The sequence below is a fragment of the Balaenoptera ricei genome, chromosome 13, assembly GCF_028023285.1.
Source record: "Balaenoptera ricei isolate mBalRic1 chromosome 13, mBalRic1.hap2, whole genome shotgun sequence".
NCBI lineage: Eukaryota > Metazoa > Chordata > Mammalia > Artiodactyla > Balaenopteridae > Balaenoptera > Balaenoptera ricei.
Genome location: NC_082651.1, coordinates 90,160,435 through 90,183,764, shown reverse-complemented (window position 1 = coordinate 90,183,764; position 23,330 = coordinate 90,160,435). Strand labels below are relative to the sequence as shown.

The following is a 23,330-nucleotide window of genomic DNA, read 5'->3' as shown; positions in this document are numbered from 1 at the left end:
CAGTTTTAAATACCTTCAATAAACTGTTGACTACCAGATTTAAATCTCTAAAACAGGTGTTGCTTCAAAACTCCAGACTAGCCTATCCTACCCTTAACATTTCCACTTAGATATCTAATAAACATCTCAGATTCAGTATGTCTAAAACCAACTCCTGATACCAACTACGTTAGTCAGCTCAGGCTGCCATAATAAAAAACCACAGACTGGGCTTACACAACAGGAATTTATTTCTCACAGTTCTGGAGAATGGAAGTCCAAGATAAGGGTGCCAGCAGGGTCAGTGTCTGGTGAGAGGTCTCTCCGTGGGTTGCAGATGGCCACCTTTTCTGCGTGTCCTCACATGGCCTTTCCTCAGTGTGTGCAGGGAGAGGAAGAACGAGAGAAGGCGGTGGGGGAGAGAAAGGAAGCAAGCGCTCCGGTTTCTTTTATTATAAGGACACTAAGTCCATTATGAGGGCCTCACTTTTTTACAACTTTATCTAAGCCTAATTACCTCCCAAGGCCCCAGCTCCAAATACCATCACACTGGGGGTTAGTCTTTTACATGAATTCAGGGGGATACAATTAAGCTTACAGCACCAACCCCTCAAGCCTTCTCCATCCTCAGCCTACTACCCCTAATTTGATAGCACCAGCATTCTTTAAGTTACTGGAGCCAAACATCTTGGAGTTATCCTTGACTTTTTTTCCTCACATCACACATCCAATGTCAGAAAATTCTTTTGCTTCTACCTTCAAAATGTATCCAAAATAAAGTCAGTTCTCACCAACTCTCTTACCACCTTGGGCCAAGCTTCTGTTCCATTTCAGCTCCTAACAGATCTTTATCTTGTTCTTTCCTCTCCACCATCTATTTCCCAACAATCAGAGTGATCCTTTTAATCACAAGTCAGATCTTACTCTCTCATTTCCTGCAAGTCTTTGTTTCAGTCTTAATTTTTCAATGACCCCTACCCAGACCACCCTATTTAATATTAAAACCTCCTCCTCCACATACATTGCCCCTCTCCCTTACCCCATTCTGCTTTTATTTAACATCTTCTAACATATTATATAATTTACTTAATTGTAATGTCTATTGTTTATATTATGTCTGCCTTGATTAGCATTTAGGATCTATAAGAGCAGTAAATTCTGTCTATTTTGTTCACTGACATATTCTGAGTGCCTAGAACAGTGCCTTATACATAGCAAGTACCCAATAAATATTTTGGATGAATTAGTAAGTTAATTCTATTCTTATATTAATGAATAATAATAAGTATTTGAGCAACTGTTCATGACAGTGCTTAGTTAAATATTAATTGTCATCATTTATTAAATGCCTACCATGTACCAGGCACTCTGTTGGACAGCTTACAAACTTTATAATTCTGATAAAAACCTTGAAAGTTAGGCCTTACTCTCAACAATTTGGAGATGAAGAAACAGAGAATCTAAGAAATTATAATGGGTTGTAGCCAGATCTATCTATCTTCAAAACCCCATGCTTCTTTCTGCTACAATATGCTGCTTCTGCTTTCAGTTTATTTGTTTCACACCCTTTTTGGAAATGCAGGGTATGATGTAACCAAAAGTCATAACGTTGCATTTATTTTCATCTCTTGCCCGACTCCTTTTCTACCGAAAAACCAAAACCCAATCTGGTGATTATGTCTCCATATGTCAGAGAAAGAGGTCCACGTTTCCCATAGTACTCAAGTCAGAGGGAAATATTTAAAGAACTAAGTATTAGATCAGAAAGAAGAACTTTCAACATAGACTCAAACAACAGTGAAACTGAAAATTAGCACATAGTTATCTGGAGAAATATTTTTTTTTCTCCATTTTGCTTCAGAATAGAAAGTTAAGGCAGGCATATTTTGTCAGAATTTCCAAAACTGAAAAGACTTTCATGGCTGAAGGTCGAGGAATGTTAAAAATTTAAAAACTTAAAGAATATTGAATCTATCTATTCAACAATCCTTTTAAAATGTTTTTTTAACTCCTATCACTAAATAAATTTTACCTCTTATAAATCTGCAATTAGGAATGGGATGAGGTAATAATCAATTCATCATAAACTCATTTTTAGGGACTAACTAATGTTAAATAAAATCCTTTCTCACATATAAGAACATTGTCAAATATGACATTATTCTATTTTGTCCAATGACAGCTTGAAAAAAATTTTAATAAGGTCATGTTTTAATTTTTTAAATTATATGTTCAATGTAATGAATTTAGAAGCTTTTCCACCTGTTTGTCAAGCTAGGCTTCAGCATAAATAAAACTATGGTTAAAATACATACATATATGTTTAAAGTGATAAGAAATGTGGACATGAACATAAATGGATTATTTTGTGCAACATTTAAACTATTACATAATCTTATATGTCTGAGTTAAATATTCATGTATTGATAGATTTATTAATGTCTCATTTATTTGCAATCTTCTTTTTAAAACCCAGCACTGGCAAGGTGCTAACATTTAACTAATGAGTAATGGAGACAAGATATTCAGAATTCATCAAGAGCCCATAAACCTTACCATCATTTAATGTCATGCCATGACTTTAATGTTTAATATAAAAATATTTTTTAATTGAGGAAATTAAATTTAACATTTTCATTAAATTTTAGCCAATGCCCTAAATTATGAATACTCAAAATAGATATTCATAAATAGAATTGTAAACATGTAGAAATGTTTTAACATTTAAAGATTAAGATACTATGCACTATGATTAGATACATAACTCTACTTTTTTGGATTTCTTCCTTTCTACTTAGTCTGTGAGATTTAAGAAAAAAAAGAGAATTGACTTTATTTTTTTTTAACTTTTAAATGTATGACTCCTATATCTTCCCAACTAGGTTGTCAGCCTCATGAGAGCAACCAAGTTTGATATTCATTGTATATCCAGGAGTTATCCTGATGTCTTGCATACTGTAGCACTCAAAAGAAAGGAGAATAAAAGGAAGAAAAGAAGAAAAGCAACATTAAAGCAGATAGCAGTTATAAAGTTAATGGAAAGAGCATTAGCCTTCATTTCAGTTCAACAGCATTTACTATGTGACAGGTACTGTGTTAGGATCTAAAGTCTTATAATCTGCTTACTTGAAAAAGTCTCTTAAACTAAACATTAGTTTCATTAGCTGGAATGGGGATGAAAATGGATTGGTAAGAAGATTTAATGATGCAAAATATAGAATGCACTATAAACTTTTCAAAAACTATACAAATACACATAAGGACGATAATGATAAACTAGCTACAATTCTGCACTTCTGGTTTAGAGAAAGAATTTTCCAAAGGCATAGGAATCACTAGAAAATTAGAGCATTCATTATTCTTTATTGGAGGTATAATGTGTGAAATATTAAAAATTAATTTGTTCTAAATCCTGGAATTTCAGTACATGCTTCCTATCCCAGAAAACCTCTTTTAATCTTCCGATTTATTGAACACAAATCAATTTCTCAAATTAAAAGGAATTTCAAAAAATAAAATAAGGAACAATTTTTCACTATAAGAAGAGGATTAAGTCCTTCAATATATTTTCTTTTTAGTCTATAATCCCCATGATTTTATATAAAAATCATAAAATGAAAAATATATCATTAACAAATGTATAAATCTCCAGTTAAACTAAATTGCTCATCTTCAGGCTATTCTGAATAGAATCTTCTCTGTCCTACCCCTAATGTATAATTTTTTAAAATCTTAAGATTTAGTTTAAATTCTACATGTTTCATATAAATTCTCACTCCCCAGCCAGGTTCAATCTTTCAGATTGCTACACCTCTACAGCACAAAGATTGTTCACTCTGTTCTGTATTATCTGTCAATATGTTTTTCCCTTCAATTAGATTAAAACTCCATACCTTGTCTATCTCTATAAATACCACAGTACTTGCCAAGTGTTTTGTATACATCAAATACTCAAGGAATGTTTATTCAACTAAATAATGTGTTTTATCTATTTTAATCTAATAATGTTTCATGCTTTCTTTCAAATTTACCAATATGCAGTATTTTTATGCCTAAAAATTACTAAGTATTTTGCTAATTTAATTTCAAGTATAATCTCAATTACTTTCATAATTCTATCTCAATTTAAAACTTATCACCTTGATGTACTGTCTTTGTAAGAAAAAGCTGTTAAGCAAAGGAACTTTACATCCAAGTTCTAACAAATTCCCAAGCAGTTTTCAAAGACACATAGGAATGTGTTAGCCATAGCTAAGAATTCTACCATAAAATCAGTTTGAGTCAAAAACTAGAAAGAGTTGTAAAAATGAGAGTTTTTTCCCTTCTGTTGTTATGAAATTATTATGTCACTCATGTGATAAGAAAGGAAAACTAAGCAAAATATTTTTAAATAAAGAGAAGTTCAAAAGTGCTATATATAACTCCATGAATGTACTTAATGTCACTGAAATGTATACCTAAAAATGATTAAAATGGTAAATTTGTATTATGCATATTTTACTGCAATAAAAAAACTGCTATATCCTTTTTAAATTTGTTTTATAGTAAAAGGATTTCCATGGGACCTGGCACAGAACATTACACATGTTAAAGTAAATTGGCCAAACATGTATAATGGTTGAATTGTGCCTTAATAAAGAAAGTGTCCTGGAAAGTAAATATTCAAAACAAACAGCAGACTTCAAAGCATAAGGGTAAATATTCCTCAGCCTATGCTTCATATGTGGAATCCTTTAAGGCAGGATACCCTATTAGTAACTTTTTATTTATAACCTATAAGTGATGATAAAACTCCTTTCTAAAATATTAATAATAATAACTATTAGTAATTACATGCTTGCTGTGTACCAGGAGCTGTGCTAGACATTTCATGTATATTATCTCTAATGTTAGTCCCTGAAAATCGATCACATAACCCTTACTTCACTCCACTAGTCCCCATAATCACAAACTTTAGAGCTACTGAAACTTCTTTTTTCAGGTGTGGAAAACAGATCACTTCCATAGTATTGTCTTTATAAAAGACGTCAGAAAATCCAAGCAATCATTCTTATGATATAGAATAGGAATTAATTTAAGAGGGAGTTCCTTACAAGTCAGGCCCAAACCATTCCATGGGTAGGTTCCCTTAAAAGGATGGTTCCCGTATAGAAAGAATGATGAGTAATACGATCTGAGTTTTACAAATGAGAGGATTTATAGAAATGAGGTCATTTATTCAGTTCCAAACTCATCATATGCCCTCAGTAAATGTTTGTTGAGAGCAGGAATAAATGAATGAGTTAGGAAACAGATCATATACTTCCTACTTGAGATACATGAGAGATAATGATGATCACTACCCTAAATCTTTATTCTTTTTCTTTTCCATCATCCTTTAATAGCAATTAAAAGTTGCTAAAGTACCTAAAAATATTACACATTCTTTGTTATCTACATTCAATATCTTTCCCTCTTGGTATTTCTCCTTTTATTTTCAATTAGTAACCCACAGGGTGTTTCATTTGCAGAACAACAGAATGACAGAAGTTATTTTAGTGATTACAATATACCAAATGAAGAAACATTTGAAAGCCAAATGAGGCTACATGACATATTCAAGGTCATGCAGAGAGAGTCAGAATGAAATCTCAAATATCCTATTATATTAGTTGTTTAATGGATTTTGCCTGTTAGATTTTTTTTGGGGGGGTGGGTGTATTTTTTTTATTGAAGTATAATTGATTTACAATATTATATTAGTTTTAGGTGTACAACATAGGGATTCAATATTTTTATAGGTTATACTCCATTTAAAGTTATTACAAAATAATGGCTATACCTGCCTCTTAGATTTTATTAGCTAAATTTGTATACTCTCTTAATCTGGAACCATGATATATACATGAATATTCCACACAGTAGTTGGCAAACTGCTGGACATTTACTGGGTCTAAATACATACTTGATGGTTATTAACATTCATATAGTCACAGAACTGGAATTACTAATAGTATTTGGTTGTCCATGCAGCACATCATAGGGCATTCATTCATTATACATCACAAAAATAACACATTAAAATATTCCCTTATATTGGTTAGTGGTTTTGATTTCCACTTAGTAGAAACTTTCCAGGCCTAGCATAGACTTTTACAGCTCCATCTTAATGTTGACCATTTAGTCTCTGGTGCATTTTGGCTCCTAAGTGCAACTCTTGCTAACAAAATAGAAGATAAAACTTCCTTTGGAGCAATTTTATCATGGCTTAAAATGCTTTGAAATGTCTCTGTTCAAAAAGAAAAGCTTTTGTTAATGTTGATAGTGTAATTCCTTTAAAGAATCCCCAAAAAGAAAATCTATGAGAGAAACACTTTCAGAAGTTTATAGGTAGACACAGCCACAATTTAAAATGAACTATAATTAGTCCCTTTTTCCCTAAAAGAAACTGTATTGATAGAAGGTGAGGGCCTAAAATATTTGAAACCTAAGTCTTCTCATATAAGATCCCTGGCTAGAAAAACTAAGATTATAGGAATCTTAAATAAATACTGCTAAGTGAAAGAAGTCAGGGTGCAAATATGTAAAACATGACTCCAACTATATGATATTATCGAAAAGGCAAACCTATAAATACAGTAAAAAGATGAGTGGCTGTCAGAAGTTGTGGGCGTGGGGGAGTGAAGAGGGATGAATAAGTGGAGCAGAGAGGATTTTTAGGGCAGTGAACCTATTCTGTATGGTATTGTAACAGTGAATACATGGTTTTATGCATTTGACAAAACTCACAGAACTGTACAACACAAAGTATGAACTCTAATGCAAATTGTAAATTTTAGTTAATACTAATGTATCAATTTTGGTTCAACAATTATAACATATGTACCACAGCAACACAAAATGTTACAGGGAAACTGGGGAGGAGGAGTGGGTAGTAGTATACAAAAACTCTGTACTTTCTATTTAATTTTTCTGTAAATCTAAAACTACTTTAAGAAATAAGTCTATTAATTTTTTAAGTTAGTATTATAAAAATGTTAATGGTTATAAAACTACACTCTCTCATTTCTTAACAAGAGTTTTAATCTAGCACGAGAGTGTTATATCTCTTCAGATAAACACATGTTCAGCTCCATACAACTTTATAACATTGTATATTTATGAATCGTGGGTGCTATTACACTTTCTGTGTATACAGCAGTTTCGAAAATATTCCTAGATGCAAGTCCAACTTTGTGGCATTCTAATCAAAATATGTTCACTTAAAGAAATTTCTTTCCTGTCAAAAAAAAGTTTTAATTATTAAATAAAAGTTTAAAAAATATATGTGATTTAAGTCTGTTTTAGAGAAATAAATCAGTATGTACACAGAAGTATACATTGAGCTAATTTCTATACCACTCTGCAACATGCAAATTAAAATTTTCTATCCATAAGTTTGTCACTCCCAAAAAAGGAGGAGATTTAGACGTGTAGAGAAATTTTGTGAAAGTATATAAAATGTTTGAACAAAATGCTACTAAAGTGATTAGAAAATGAAGTAGCAGCTGAAGACTCTGATCCACCCAGCAGGCGATGAAAGAACCCTTTGTTCTGCCCCATTACAATAAGCTGCCTCTAAATTTTGGTTATTCACACGAAGTCCATTTGTCCTATAGCAAGTTGTCCTACTCATAAAGGTACTTGATGGCTGATAATGACAATAACAGTAATGCTGAGGATAATCATTCCACGTGCAGCATTTAGAATAGTGGTCGATTTGTGTGGTATTGTTTTGTGAAACAAACTTTAAAAGACACAAAATATAATTTTATAAAACATTGATTTTTGCCTATAGGTGAAAGTACATAAAAATTTCATAAAGTTTTGTTGAAAATCAGTGTTATCAAGGATAAACAATAAGGGGCTTCCCTGGTGACGCAGTGGTTAAGAATCCGCCTGCCAATGCAGGGGACGCAGGTTCGAGTCCTGGTCCGGGAAGATCCCACATTCTGCGGAGCAACTAAGCCATGCACCACAACTACTGAGCCCGCGTGCCACAATTACTGAAGCCCATGTGCCTAGAGCCCGTGCTCCACAACAAGAGAAGCCACCGCAATGAGAAGCCCGCGCACCGCAACAAAGAGTAGCCCCGTACTCGCCGCAACTAGAGAAAGCCGGCGTGCAGCAACGAAGACCCAATGCAGCCAAAAATAAATAAATTAATTAATGAAAAAAAATAAACAACAAGTGTGTAAATCAATTTAAGTAGGTGTTGTTTGTTTTTAAAGGCATTTATACAAGCCTTGTGAGGAAAAAGTTGGGTTCTGCTTTGAAGCTGGCCTAAATTCTGAGAGAGACAGAGTAAGCAAGAAAGAGCCAAAGACAAAAATGTCAAAAAGCCCCATTGGATTTAGCTATATTCTCTTCTGCAAACTAAAAAGGCTACAAACTTAGTAGATTTATCAATAAATATACAAAGCCAAGCATACAAAATCATGAAATAAATGCTATATTAATATTCAGCATATAATCAATAAACGTTTTTGAATACAAGACACTGATAAAGTGCTTTAGAGACTAAAAAGAAGTTCCTAATATGATGCCTATGCACAAGCTTAGATAGGTGAAGAGATAAATCGTATGACAGGTGTAATAAATGTTTTATGAGTGAATTTTTAAAGAAAGCACTAATGTTATTTATGGTTCATAGTAATTATAACACATTCAAATAGCTGGAGACAGCATTATAGAGATTGTAATGTGAGGCTGGATAAGATTTAAATAGGTAAGAGAGGAGAGCACTTTAAGAGCGGAAAGAACATTAGTAAAATGGGAAAATATTAGTTGGAGAAAGTGAAGCGTTAACAGACTAGTTAGTTATAGGGAAGCTGTGGGGTGATCACCCAGAAAGTTACATTAGGTCAAGTCACATTATAAAAAGAATGGAAAAGGATGAATAGGTCAGAGAACTCCTTAGGAAAAGAAAGCAACAGGATTTGATAGCACGATATAAATGTCAGGTGGAAGAGTGAATGATGACTGATAGGATTTTAGATATGAGTTGAAGTTATTGACCTGTAGCAATGTGGAAATTAGAGCAGTATACGGTAGCAGTTAGGCACCTTGGCCCTGAAGCAGGCTGCCTGGGTTTAAATTCTAATTTTGCCAGTTAACACTTTTTGAACTTAGACCAGTTATTTAAACTCACAATGTAAAACAGAGATAGAAATCTGTGAGGTTATTTAAGGATTAAATGATTTAATATATGGAAAGATTTAGAATAGCTCCTGACTCATAGCATACATCTAATGGATATTAGGTTTCTTTATTATTGTTATACAATTGAAATTAGAATTTGAGAAAGATATAATTTGGCACCTAAACCATAAATTTGGTATGGTAAATGATCCCATCAAATTGAGGAAATTTCTAAGGAATACAATACAGAAGTAAAAAGCAAAAGTCCATGGGCTAAACTTTGGAGTTTGCTTATATCTAAAAATCAGAGAATTAAAAAAAATAGTATGGTCAGGAAAATAAGAGGTAGTGTATTATCACAAAGCAAAGGTATCATAGGTGCTAGGCAGCTAGCAATGCAAAGAAATAAGAGAAAAGGCACACTGAAAAATGGCCAAAGTCCTCAGTGACTCTTAAGAGTGTTTTTTCTAGTGAAAGGAGGCAGGGAAGGGCAAAGAGAAATAAAAACTCTGAGAAGAGAAGGGATATGTATATATATATATGGAAGATTACAAAATAAATGAGTAGGAATTAGAGCTACTGAATGTAGAGCAATGACATAAGGGAAAGAAAATGCAATGGCAATTAGCCAGGCAGCAGAATCAATCACAAAGATTTTTTAAGAAGAAGGAGACATATGGATTATGTAATTAAGTATGTCAATAAAATTATGTTTATTGAAATATGAATATAATGTTAAAGTGGTATTAAGGCTATTTTTAAAAGTTAAATCAGAATTACTATAGTTGCTTTAAAAATTTTTATTTTAGTCAAAATGTCAGATACACTAAACCCATTTGACTTTTTATGTTTCAGTTTCTTTAGCATTAAGTTTTTTCTCCTCTTAACCTCAAATTTTTAACATGTTGAAATACATACATTATTGAATTTATTAAGTATTCTGTAAAAAAAAGTATAGTTACAGAACAGATAACTACTAAAAATACTTTATGTGCTTATTAATAATAAAAAGTTATTGTTTCATAGAAATATGTAGGGGCAAGGAACTGTTAACAGTTGTTTCCTCCATCAAGAAAAATCGGATCGCTGAATGTCAAAAAGTAAGAGAAGGACTTATATTCACTGTTTCTTTTTTTTCTCTATCCTTTGCATTTTGTACCATGTCTAGATATTAACATTTCAAAAACAAATAAAATTTAAAAGACTATTTAAAGGAAAACATAAAAGTAAAAAGGCAAAAATAAATAAAAACTTGTTCTAATAGCTGGGTTTTTTGTTTACTAATGCAAAGGGAATACGTAATTAGAAAATTTAAATGTATTAAACTGATTTTATAAAAATTTTAAATGGGATAAGAGATAGGACATTGAATTTTGAGAAGTATTTTTATAATTTAGTTTTCAAAATTATTTAGAAATTATATATGCTTTTACTTTGTTCTACCTTATTTTTCTCTTCATAAAAAAAAGTGGAAGACATTTAAAATTCTGACAAGCTAAGCAGCTGAAGAAAGATAATTTCTGAAGAAAGATACACAGTAAGCGATCTAGATTCAAGCTTTGTTTTGACATCTTTGGCTCAAGGAGAAAATGCAACAAAGAATAGCAAAGAAGAGGGAAGAGAACTTTAAATGCCAGGACTTGCAGAACTATGTGCCTAGAGAAGAAAAGTTTACTCAAAGTGATACATTTAAGACATAACTATTCTTGTTTACTTTGTTGATTCTTGCATTCAGCTAACACTTACTGAATACTTATTGTGTCAAGCACCGTTCCTAGGCACTGGAAACACAGTGATAAGTAAGAAAAACTTTTGCCCTCCCAGAGTTTAAAATTTAGTGAGAAAGGCTGACAATAAACAAGATAAATAAGTAAAATACATAGTCTGTTGATGGCAAAGTATTAAGGAGGAAAAAATAAAAGCACGGAAGGGACATATGAATGTTAACAGAAAGAAAAAGCCACATTGAGAAAGTGACATTTGAATGAAGTTCTAAGGAAGGGAGTGCAAGGCAAGCTATACAGCTATTTTAGGAACAAGCATTCCAGGAAAAGAAAGCAAGTGAAGAAGCCCTGAGGCAGCGACACTCCTAGTGTATCCAACGAACAAGGTCAGTGTGGTTTCAGTAGAATGAAGAAGGGGAAAATAGTAGAGAGGAGTTTAGGGAATTGAGAGCGTCAAATCATCACATACCCTTGTACATGAAAGTAAGAATTTCGGCGTTTTCTCTGAGTCAGTCGGAAAGCCTTCGGAAAGTTTTGAGCAGAGTTGTGATGTGCTATGACATATCTTAAAGAATCATTCTGGCTAATGTGTTCAGAATAGATTGAAGGGGAGCAAATACTAAAAGCAAGGAGACCAACTGGGACTCTACTGCAATCATCCTGGCAAGAAAAGCTAAAGCCAAGAGGATTTGGCAGTGGGCCAGCTGTGCGTAGTGAGAAAAAAGTGTCAAAAATGACTCCAAGATCTCTAACCTGAGTAACTGAAAGAATGAAGTTACCACCCACTGAAATGAGAAAGCCTGTGAGAGGAGGGGTTTGCGGGGAAATATCAGGAGCTCAGTTCAGGACATGTTAGGTTTGAGATGCCTATTAGACATCACAGTAGAGATGCTGAGTAAAGAGTTATGAGTGAAGTTAAGGGAGGAGGTCCTCAAGGCTTCTTCTTCTTTTTTTTTTTTAATTTTTATTTATTTATTTATTTATTATTTTTGGCTGCATTGGGTCTTCGTTGCTGCGCGCGGGCTTTCTGTACTTGCAGAGAGCAGGGGCTACTCTTCGTTGAGGTGTGCAGGCTTCTCATTGTGGTGGCTTCTCCCGTCGTGGAGCACAGGCTCTAAGCGCACAGGCTTCAGTAGTTGTGGCTCGCGGGCTCAGCTGCTCTGCGGCATGTGGGATCTTCCCGGACCAGGGTTTGAACCCGTGTTCCCTGCATTGGCAGGCGGATCCTTAACCACTGCGCCACCAGGGAAGCCCAAGGTTTCTTCTTCTTCTTCTTTTTTTTTTTTTAATTACATGTGCTCAAAATTATAAAATTAAATTACAGAAACATAATTGTAGAGACTTTTAGATTATGAGTTTATTCTTTTGCCCGTACCCCCAATAGGTAAAATAGTTTAATGACTATTTCTTCTCAGTTTGCTGTTATAGCATGTGCCCGTGCTTACAAACAAAAACAACAGCAACAAAAACATGAAATGTGAATATTTGAAGGATAGCTTCAGTGATATATTTTACAACTATATGGAAAAAATATAATTTAGAACCCTTCTGATATCTTTATATCCTAGTCCCCGTAGCACAAAAGATAATTTTTAGTAGTATAAATTCTGTCACAAACTACTGTATTTCTATGTAAATATGTATAATGTCTGTGTTATTAGAAAAATTTCCCAAACTATGGCTAACTCTACAAATATCCTTTCATGTGGCCATTTAGATGGAACTAAAGATCAACTTTACTACGTATTTTGTTTTCTATTTTGATTAACTAAATAATGTTAAATGGATGACATTAACTCGGAGGTTTGCATACTTAAGGCACTGACTATCAACATAACTTTTTCAAGTTGATTTAGTGGAAGGCTCTGCTTCTCTTCTCATGCTCACTGTTAATGCATCCAAAAGCTTGTTACTTTAAACTGAAGTAACACAGAGATTTATTCTAAGGTTGAATAAAAGCAAGTATTTTTTGAAGTGGCTTTCATCCTTTGAATATTTTTCTTCTGATCTGAAAGCATTCAACTTTTACATTTTAGGAACAAACATAAAAAGAACAATGTGGAGAGAGGGTGGATTTCAATTTTAAATGTCTTCTACCATAGCCCTCAATGCAGACTCTTCAAACCTGGCTATGAAGACAAAAGCAAAAGAGCCAAAATGTTACCTCTCTCCTATCCTCCAACTTTCTAATTCCAGAGACAAGAATTCACAGAACTAGGGAGAAGAGGGAAGGTGGGGTCTGTTTCTGTGTGCATATGTGTGTTTGGGTAGGTGGTACTGGGGGAAGGTGTACTTGAGTAATGACACTAGCACGAGCAAATTTCCCATTTGAGGAGGTGTAATCTTCCTCAAAATTTTAATGAGAAAAGCTCTACAAACCAAAGTAGTAGTGGGGTAGTGGCATGGAAAACCACAGCAGCAGTATGTGCTAGGAATTTAAACTTATCACGTAGTTCAGAGTGTGAAAGAACCAATAGTGGTTGTAAATTTATATACTATTTATTAGAGAAAGAATGAAAGCATATATAAAACCTCCTAAAATTAGGAATAAGACTGGAAGCACAAAAATTTGCCCTAGAGAAACTTATATGAGAACAAAATTCAGTGTTCACACACAGCAACAAGGAATAGGGAAAAGGACAAACCTTGGTTTGTGAAGACAAACCTTGATTGTGATGAGATCTGCCTTGTATAAAGATAAAAGAAAAATCCAACATGGGACTTATAATAATAATAAAAAGAAGGAAAAGGAAGATGAGGACCCATGTAGAAAAAATGTTAAAGGAATATCTTCATCAGACTCAAAGGAATAGGCATACTCCTAAAGATAACCTAATTCAGGATACAGGAAAAAAATTAAAGAACAAGTCAAACGTTCTAAATAGTTATTAATTATTGAGTATTTACTATGTATCAGTATATTGTTATTCATTACTGAGGAGTTCTGTCAGAGCTGTTATAAAGATATCACATGTATTAGCTCATTTAATCATCACAATGATCCCATGAGATGTTATTATCCCCTTTTTAGATATAAAGACTTTCCCAAGATCATAAAGCTATTAAGAATTCAAAAAGACATAGCTATTATGAGCAGGTGTAGAAATTTATTCATTCGTATACTCAAATAATATTTTATGGGTACTTACAAGGGGCAGGTACTATTCTAGGCACTTGGGATATATTAGTGGGGGGAGGGGAAAGAAACCTGCCTTCAAGGAGCTTGTATTCCAGCAAGATATAAATTATATAGTGTGTGAGAAGGTGCTGAGTTCTGGGGGGTGGAAAACAAGAAATTAGAGCAGGATATTGAAGTTAGAAAGTACCTGGTGGGGGATCAAAGTTAATGTATAGAGCTGAGTCTGAAATGGTTTTTAATGTGTCTGAGAACCTTGGCTTGTAATACGATAATTTAATCCAGTCATATTTATTTTGTGAATTGATACGTCAGTGTTCCTTCTGTCAATGTATGCTTTCTGATTTTTATCTTTTTTGATGCTTCCTTCTTTCCTTACTTTTTGCTAAGTAGCCCACTTTATTGTTATTTCTCTGCCAAGTGTTTTGAAAAGTATTACTCTACTAATGGTTACCTTTAAATTATGTATATCATTTATTTCCTCTATGTACAGAAACTAAGCTCCACAAGGCCAGTCTTATACATGTCTTCTTACGTATGCTATTACTGAGCCTAATACAGTAGCAGGAGTATCAAAATATTTTTGTTTTATGAATAAACAAATTAATAGTAGGTATTAACTACATGATCATAATTCTGCTCTGGGGCCAAAGATAGACTCTGGAGGGAGAAACTAAAACTAGAAAGTGAATACAAAGAAAGGTGAAAAAATTGCTACAGAGGAGAGTGCCTCTATCCCAATCCTGACTAAGTGATCTTGAAAAACTTACCCATCCTCTTTGCACTTCTGTTTTTTTTTTTCACTTTAAAAATAGGGAGAGTGGATTTGAACAGTGGTTCGTTACCTTTTTGTGAGTCATAGATCCTCTTGAGAAACCAATAAACACTAGCAATGTTCTCCACAAAAGCTTTATATACATGTATCATGAAAAATAAGTTGACATATTTTATAAGATTATGAAAAGCCTTTAATGTGAACATTGCTTTTTTAATGTGAATATTGTTAATGCAATATGAAACACTAAAGAAATATTTTATAACATTTAAAGGTAGATACACACATTAGATACATACACACAAAACCCTCTCCATATTTTATAATAAAGAAAGCCCAAAACTCCTAAGCTGGAAGGAAGCATTTATCCAAAGAAAGAAACAGAAGATTTATAGATGTGAAATGTTTTGAAGTATTAAAGTCCAATACCTTCTTCTAAGTTCTCGTAACATATTTATTGCAGATAGGGATGAAGTCGTTTAAGCTTAGCTTTTCTTGACAAACCAATTCTGATTGGTCGACTGCATGTCTTAAGAGGTAGTACTCTTGAAATTCCATATGAAAAGTTGCCACCTAAAAGTATAAGACAATAAAAGTACATAAGGGAGTAAAAATCACTCATAGTTTCTATGCTTAAAATTTTTTACTAACTTCTAATCATGATACTAGCAACATTTACTGAGTCACTGAGCTAAGTGCTTTGAATGCATTACTTTACTTACTCCAATCTCCATTTTTTAAAAGTGGAAAACTCAGCACAAAAAATTTAAGTAACTTGCCAAACATACAATAAAATAGCAGCTAAATAAAATCAGCGTTCCAGTCAGGAAATCTGACTTAACAACAAAAAAACAACTATATAGGTTTTAAAGTTAACTTGATGTAGTGGTTGTAAAGACCATGTTGTTTTTCTATTAGAAGTTACTAGACTATACTGTTAATAATTACATTTGGCTTCTAATAGAGATTATTATCAATAATAGAGCACAAATGTATTTCATCTGTTATGTATCAATGGAGGGCTCTAATTTTGAAGTTTTTATTTAACATCACACTAACATTTTCTAAAAAGCTCAAAACATTTCATGGAGGTATATATGTTACTAAATCAGTTAACCAAACAAGTAGAATCAATTACTCTTGATAATGAGTATCTCTCATTAACAAAATACCTCTTACTTTGAGTACTTTTTAAAAAATAAACAGTAGGGTACATATGTAAAGCTAAAAATGTATCAAGCTTTAATGAATTAGTGTGACCTTAACATAACAGCACATTATGCTAAAAACAGTGTAATCAACCTAACGTTAAATATGATTAAAGGTAAACAGCATGATTTCTACTAAGCTGAATCAAATAGAATCTGTGTATCTATGTAAACAGTAATGAAATAAAATACAAAATTTAGCTATATGTAAATAGAGAGAAAACACAAAAATAGTTATAAATCAGTTTATGATATTTTATTCAACATTAAAATTATAAAGTTAATTATAAAAATAAGAGGAAAAATGTATTGCTAGATTTTTGCATGTTTTTAAATGAAAAAGGATGGTCTAAAATAAAATTGTTGGACCATGTCTGATACACTAGATTTGGTTATAAATTAGGTAATTTCAGCAATTTATGCTAAGTGTACTTCTTTATTATGAAATTATTGTTTCAGAAAAAAGCTATGATTAGTCTATTTGATTACTTTTTCAAAGTATAGCTTTCCTCTTTCACATTCTAATACAATAGATACTTCTGGTAATTTTGCAATGGATGGGAAATGGGAAATCACTGAACCAATTCGTATCAACAGCAGGTCTTTTGCAAAGCACATGACCTTAAACAGTCATTAAATTGTGGCTATAAGAATATGCTTCTTTGTCTCCTTGGATTTCCTACCATTTTTAAAAAATAAATAATGATCCCTTTTATTATTGCTATATACTAGATTAACTTACTGCTTTGTATTGTGTAACAATTCTAAACATCCAAGCATAATACCAGAAATTGCTCATTTTAGAAAGCAAAGTTAAAGAAAAAAGTCATGAAGGTTGTTAGTGGTCTTTTAGAAATAATGCCAAGTCAGTTGTTTTCTAAATCCTTGTAACTCAAAGTTCCAGCTCAACTCAAAGTCTAGCAGCATCTCCATCTGCTAGGAGCTTGACAGGAATGCAGAATCTTAGAGCCTACCACACAACAAAATCAGAATCATTTAATAAGACACCCAGGTGATTCGTATGTCAGATGAAATAAAAACTCAGTTGAGAGCTGTGAGTTTCAGTTTTATCTGGGGACTTACTGTGGCCCATACCCCAAGATACAGCCTCTCAGATAGCTCTGAAGAGGTAAGGGAGGAGGTCAGCATATATGTGATTTTGGAGAAGAGGTACCTGCAATCAGACACACATCTTGGTAGAAGGTTACTGCTAGTCAGGAGGAACAGATATCTTAGTTAATTATTTTAGTGCTTTTCTAAGTATGGGAAGATGCAAGAAATTGGATTCACACAATTTTCTCCTGAAAATATCTATCTGAAGGCCTGTTCTGCCAGTTTTTCCAGAGCACAGAATGCCTCATTCCTGATCTCTGCCCTGAACTCTTTTCAGGGTGCGCTACAGGTCAGCAAGTGCGGTGGCTAATGACTCAATCCTTGTAGAGTTGGGTGACTAGTGACATTCTTTGCCTGACATATATCCACATTAACATTAGAGAAGTATTGGTGCTAAATGATATATAAAGCACCTGGCACACTGGCTAGCTGGCATTTAACACGCTCAAAGTACTTGCCTTCTCCATACCACAAAGAGAGAAGAGAGAGACAAGGGGAGATAGGATACCCTGGAAATATTAGTAGTAGAAACTTTAATTGGAGGCATCATGATGACAAGTGGGTAGGTATCAATAACATTTCTGTACAATCAGAAGTTTTCCAATACCTTTAAAATCACCCTACATAAGCAGGCACCCACTCTCCCTAGGCAGTTAGTCCATCATTATCCCCACTTCACAGTATCTCCCAACTTTTCCCTTACATTATGGATTTTAACAAGCCTCAGGAAGATCATTCCATTTTTATGCACTTTGAAAGTGGATGCAAGACAACGATCCTAACATAGTATTAAATAACTCTGGCTGACCTCACACGTTATTTTTCATATTTCATGACAAGGAGGAACTTTTCCTTGTGAAGCCACAATAGAGTATCATGGGTTCAGATATTTCCAACAAGTGTAACATTTCTTTCCCCATTTAGGCACATACTTTAATCTGCCTCAAATATCCTTTTTATTATCACAATTAACATCATGATGACAATATGGGTTTGTGCTCCCTAATCTTCCTTTATTCTATCAGAGAATATGTTCCTAAACCCAATTTCTTCCTTTCTTCCTGTCCTAGAAGAAACAACCCCTATCCTTTTCAGGCCAATTCCACCATCCCGCTTTTAGTCTTAGAGAGTATTGTTCCTTTAATTATTTCCTTTATTCGTGGGAGAAGAAATTTCCCATGGGCTTTTGATCTTCCAAGGACTTGGATTAATTTTTAAGAGTATTTCATTGTAAGCTAAGAAAAGAGGAAATTATGCAATTCTGAAGTGACTGAATAAAAGTACCAGGGACAGCAATTCTACTGATGAGAAGCCAGGAGAAATGCTTTGAGAAATGATGCATGACTGAAGGTATTTTGGTAAATATACTTCACCTACATGATTATTATTTCTAGATCTAGTCTTATTGTGTAATACCAGCAATTTCTGACCAAATGAAAACGTAGTTATTCAGAAAATAATTCCCTAATTTTAATCCAACTCTTACCTCACCCCCATTGGTACTACAAGTTAGAACAGGTGTTAGACTTAGTGTGTCTTATTCTGTTATTAAACACCTCTTAGGCAAAGGATAAGGTTAGTTGTTTAACTTTTCTTCAGTTTGATTTTTTATAGTAAGCAAAAGTTTAAATGCCATAGTCCTAAATCATGTTAATATATGTAAATGATGCTAATTTCTTTCAAAATCACTACATAAAATGTACATATAAAGAGCTTCATAATCTTTCAAGAATAGAAAACAATGATAATAAATTTATAATTGGGAGTAACATCAACATAAATCCAACTTAGATAAATGCCTTTTTCATTTTTGCTAATTAATGTTACATACATTAGATGTGTATATTAGGTATATATAAAACACCTATCTTATCATATAGTTATTGCAATGCATCACTGCAAATATTTAAACAGTTTTAGAGTGCATTTTCTAATTACATTCTAAATGATATTTTAATTTTTAGCCAATTTTTAACTATAGGAATTTGCATCAGTAAATTATTAATGTTTACAAAAGTATTAAATCTTTGTATTTATTTGTTAACACCCTAAGTATATTTTCCTCAGGCTAAAAGTACAAAAACGCAATAGTCATCTTAGAAAGTATTATAGAAAATAACTAAAAATCTTACCTCCCTTCACTAAATAATTACATTTTTCTTCCTTAAATTCATCAGAGAAAAAAGCTGGTCTTTCAGGTGAAGGTTTTTCACAACCTAAAAATAAAGATCAATGTGTTATAGCAAAAAGTAACTTTTATATAAAATGTTAATACTATAAAAAAATTACTTTTTCAGGAATATTTCCTCCCATTGGCTCCGAATATTTAGGTAAGTAAAACAGGATATTTCAAAGCTCCTTTTAAAAATTTCATCACTTGTTCCCATCAACTTCAGTATATTATTTAATGTTTGAACAACCCTTTATAGAAAAATAATAATGCATCAATAAACATTGTCTTATACCTTATCTTCTTTTTTGCCAAAATTCTATATTTGGCCCACACAGAAAAAAAAAAAAAAAAGCATTTTCTTTTAACTCAGAAAGTATATTTTAAAACTAATTTCATACCTTCCTTAGAAGTAGAATAGAGTAATTCTTCCTCTGATGTTCTTAGACAGCAATATTCATTAGGAACTTCCTGTTCTCCATTTTTGGGTACTTTTTTCCATTTAAACAAATTTTGGTGTTTTTTATGCGTATTAGGACCTGCTATCGTATCACAGAGCAAAGAAGATGAACATATTTTGTTTTCTGTACCCATTTTCAAACCTTTTTTAATCTCCGTTTTTACCTCCTCAACATCATTATTTTCTACAAAGTAATTTTCTTGCCCATTGTTGGTTTCCACAGTGCTTAGAATTTCATTTTCCGTACTAATTTCATGAAACATATGAAGTTCTTCAAGTACTAAATCAAATTTACTCTTCATCTCAAAATCATTTACTATTGTCAGAGCATCTCTTGATAAACACTTGGCAGATAAGTCCTGAAAACATTCATTGTTCCCTACACTCAAATGAGTTTCAAATTGAAGATTAAAACATTCTGAAGAGTCATTCTTTGGATGAAAATGCTTTGATTTAGCTAACTCACTTTCTTGAAAAATATTCTCAGATTCATTTCTGTCAGCTACATTATTTCGATTAACATATTTAGTTTCTTCCACACCTACTTTCTTACTCATTAATGAAACTGGTTGCACAAAAAATATGCCTTCCTTTGAATAAAAACTCTTTTTCTCTTCCTTTTCTATCTTAATATCTTCATGAACTTGGCAACTGTTTGTTAAACTTTGTGCTGTGACTTTTACTTCCTCCTTCAAAATTAAGTCATATTTTTTTTCTTCAACTTCACTTATCAAGTCCCCAAAAGTTAGCACCGGGGTTATAGTCGTCAGATCGGTTTGTTCATTGTGTTTTTTGTCGTGGCTTGCCTGTATAGCCTGTTGCCTAATATTGAAGAAATCTTCAAATATGCATTTAAAATTAAATCTGTTGATCTTATTATGCTTTTGTTTTCCTTCAGAATATAAATCTTGGTTCTGCATATTTATTTCATAAGTTTTTTTATTAATATATTTCTGGATCTGTATAAATTGAGGACAAGACTTAACATGTGTTTTAACAGTTTTAGGACTACAGTGCACCCAGTTTCCCACACTCATGAGTCGTTCAGGACAACTCCTATTCTTGTAACTAATTTCTTTTGTCAAAAAAATTTCATTGATGTCATCAAAGTCCATTAAAAGGGGAATTTTTTCATATGTTTCAAAAATTGGAAAGTGTGTGTTTTTAATCGTCATACTGGAGGAACTGATAAGTTTTTTCACTGTAACGTTTTTTGGATAATTCAAATATATTACCCATTTGAAAATGCATCCCTCTTCTAATTTAGAATCATTTTCAATTATTGTTAAAGAGTCAAAGTTATTGAGCAAAGATGTTATGTTGGTTTTCAATATAGTATTTAGAAGGTCTAAAACACTGGTTTGTAAATATATGCTTAAAATATCATTATTTCTATTGACATTCATATTCCTAGTTATTAGATTTTGAACATCAATTTGATTTTTACACTTCAAAATTCCATACCAGGTTAAGATATTATTATCTTTTTGATTTCCTGAAATACTTTTAAGGAAATAAAAAATTCCTGTAATGAAATTTTCAAAAATACTGCTTAAATGAAAGTCTTTTTGTGTAGTGTAACATCTCAACTGTAGCATATTATCGTTTTCTCCTTTACCTTTTAACCAAAAAATTTTTATTAAAGCTTTTTGACTACCCAGTGTTTCTATCATGAGAGGCTCTGATTTTCCTTCATGTGTTTTCATGACTTCTGTATTGTGATAATTTTCTTTGCTTAAAAGATCTGTTTCTAATAATTGTTGCAAATTCAATATTTCTCCAGTTGTTTTCATATTTTCACATTTAGTTTTGTAACTATCCATAATCCAACAATTTTTCCTATTTTTTCTCAAAATAATGTTACGGTCCCAGCTTTTCAATTTTTCCAATCTGGTAGATATGTAGCTGTCCAGGCATTTTTCTGCCTCTTCCCAATTTGCATTTTCTAGTTTTATAGTGAAATTCTTTGCAGAGTCCATTGCATCAGACTTGATACTACAGTGATTATAGTAGTGTAAACTGATCAAGTCTTTTTTTCTCACACAAACACTTCGGTTGCTGAGTGACTGGTGGTTACTTCCATAACATTCAGAAAAAATATTTTCTGCATCCACAGTTTTTTTATCATCCTGTAACTTTTGCTTCTTAACATCAGGTCTATTTTGAGACCAGTGAATGTTTGTGAAATCCCTCACACATGCCTCATTTTTGTCATTTTTCTTCATTATTTCCTTTAAATAGACAGAAGACATTTTGCTATTTAAATCAGTTGGAAACTCAGGGATACTTATCGTGCTGCAATCTCTAAAATAGCTGGGTTTGCCAATTTCCATGCTGGGCTGGGTTTGAGATTTTGATATTTTTAGTGTGGATGCTGAAATGCTATTTTCTTTTTTATTTGATGGCATAACGCTGTCAGCTTTACATCTGCTCTTAATATCATGAAACGTTGATTTGGTTTCCTTGTAAAAGGTAACATCTAAAAATGAATTTTCTGTCTGTTTTGCGCAATTGTTGTCCTCCTGGCTATTGTCTCTCCCCTGGAGTAAATATCGTTTTCCATCCTCGTTTTTAATTGCCTGTCCATCATGTATAGAGGCGTTGGGCAGCTGACCAGCCTCTGTTGCAGATCTATCACTGCAATGCACACCGAAGGACTCTCTGTCATACAGCCCTGGTTCACAAGACGTTCCAGAAGCCTTCAAACCACAATCTAAACTTTGTGAGGGGAGAGACCGCGAACAACTCTTCATCTCAAACCTGCTATTTCGGCATCCCAGATTACACATCTGCCTCTCACCGACAGACTTCTCCACACGCGAGTCTGTGGAGTTATCAAAAATCTCCTTAGCTGAAACCAGGAGCGCCTTGAAGGGTCTGGCCGACGACTCCCAGACTTTTTCCGCCTCAGACAAGCGAGGCACCAAAGGCAGCCTCCACCCCGCCTCAGAAACACCACCGGGCTCCTCAAGACGGGGCCGCTTACTACGGGGTGGTGGGGAATCAGGGTCGTCAGGAGGCGGTAAAGGGGAAGCAGGCTCCCCGAGCTCCACAACCTGAGGCGCGCGCTGCGTGAACGACATGACAGCGATCTGAGGGAATCTGTCAGAGGCTCCGGCCAGACTCGGGTCTCTTAGCAGGCGCAAGGTGGCTCCGCCCCACCGCGCCCCCCCCGAGCCCGCCTCGGTCACGCCCCTGACACGCCCCTTGAGGCCTGGCCTCGGCCCTAGCCTCAGGGCTAGCCCACCTAGACCACGCCCCGCTCCCGCCCCCATGGCCCAGGCCTAGGCCACGCCCCCAGCCACCGCACTCCCGCGAGTCCCAAGTAGTCGCTCTCCCTCAAAGCACCGAGCGCCTGGGACCGTTACTTTGTCTCTTTTTAGCGCCCTTTGCTATTGCCAGTGTTGCAGCTGATCGAAACTTTGTCTTCCCTGTGGTAGAATTAATGAGAAAAGTCAGAATCTCTTTTTTTAAATTTGTGAACGGAAACAACTTTATTTTTTTAATTCTAAAACTCTGTGTTTTCCTCAGAAGCGACTTCTCCACAGTTTCTCCCGAGCGTCTTGTCCAGTAAAACCGTGTAGTTCTGTAAACACCAAACCAAAG

The 23,330-nt window shown here is 33.8% G+C and overlaps 1 protein-coding gene across 1 annotated transcript in view; it reads right to left on the bottom strand.

Annotated features, from left to right (window-relative positions):
- The window catches only part of RAD51AP2 (RAD51 associated protein 2), a 34,724-nt gene extending 11,917 nt beyond the window's left edge, over window positions 1-22,807 (bottom strand). The window contains exons 1-3 of the mRNA XM_059943498.1: window positions 19,666-22,807; window positions 19,227-19,310; window positions 15,203-15,346 (exon numbers count right to left, since the gene is read on the bottom strand). Coding sequence (XP_059799481.1) covers window positions 15,228-15,346; window positions 19,227-19,310; window positions 19,666-22,807 — 3,345 coding nt within the window. The 3' untranslated portion in view covers window positions 15,203-15,227. The remainder of the gene's footprint in view (window positions 1-15,202; window positions 15,347-19,226; window positions 19,311-19,665) is intronic.
- Window positions 22,808-23,330: the final 523 nt, after the last annotated feature.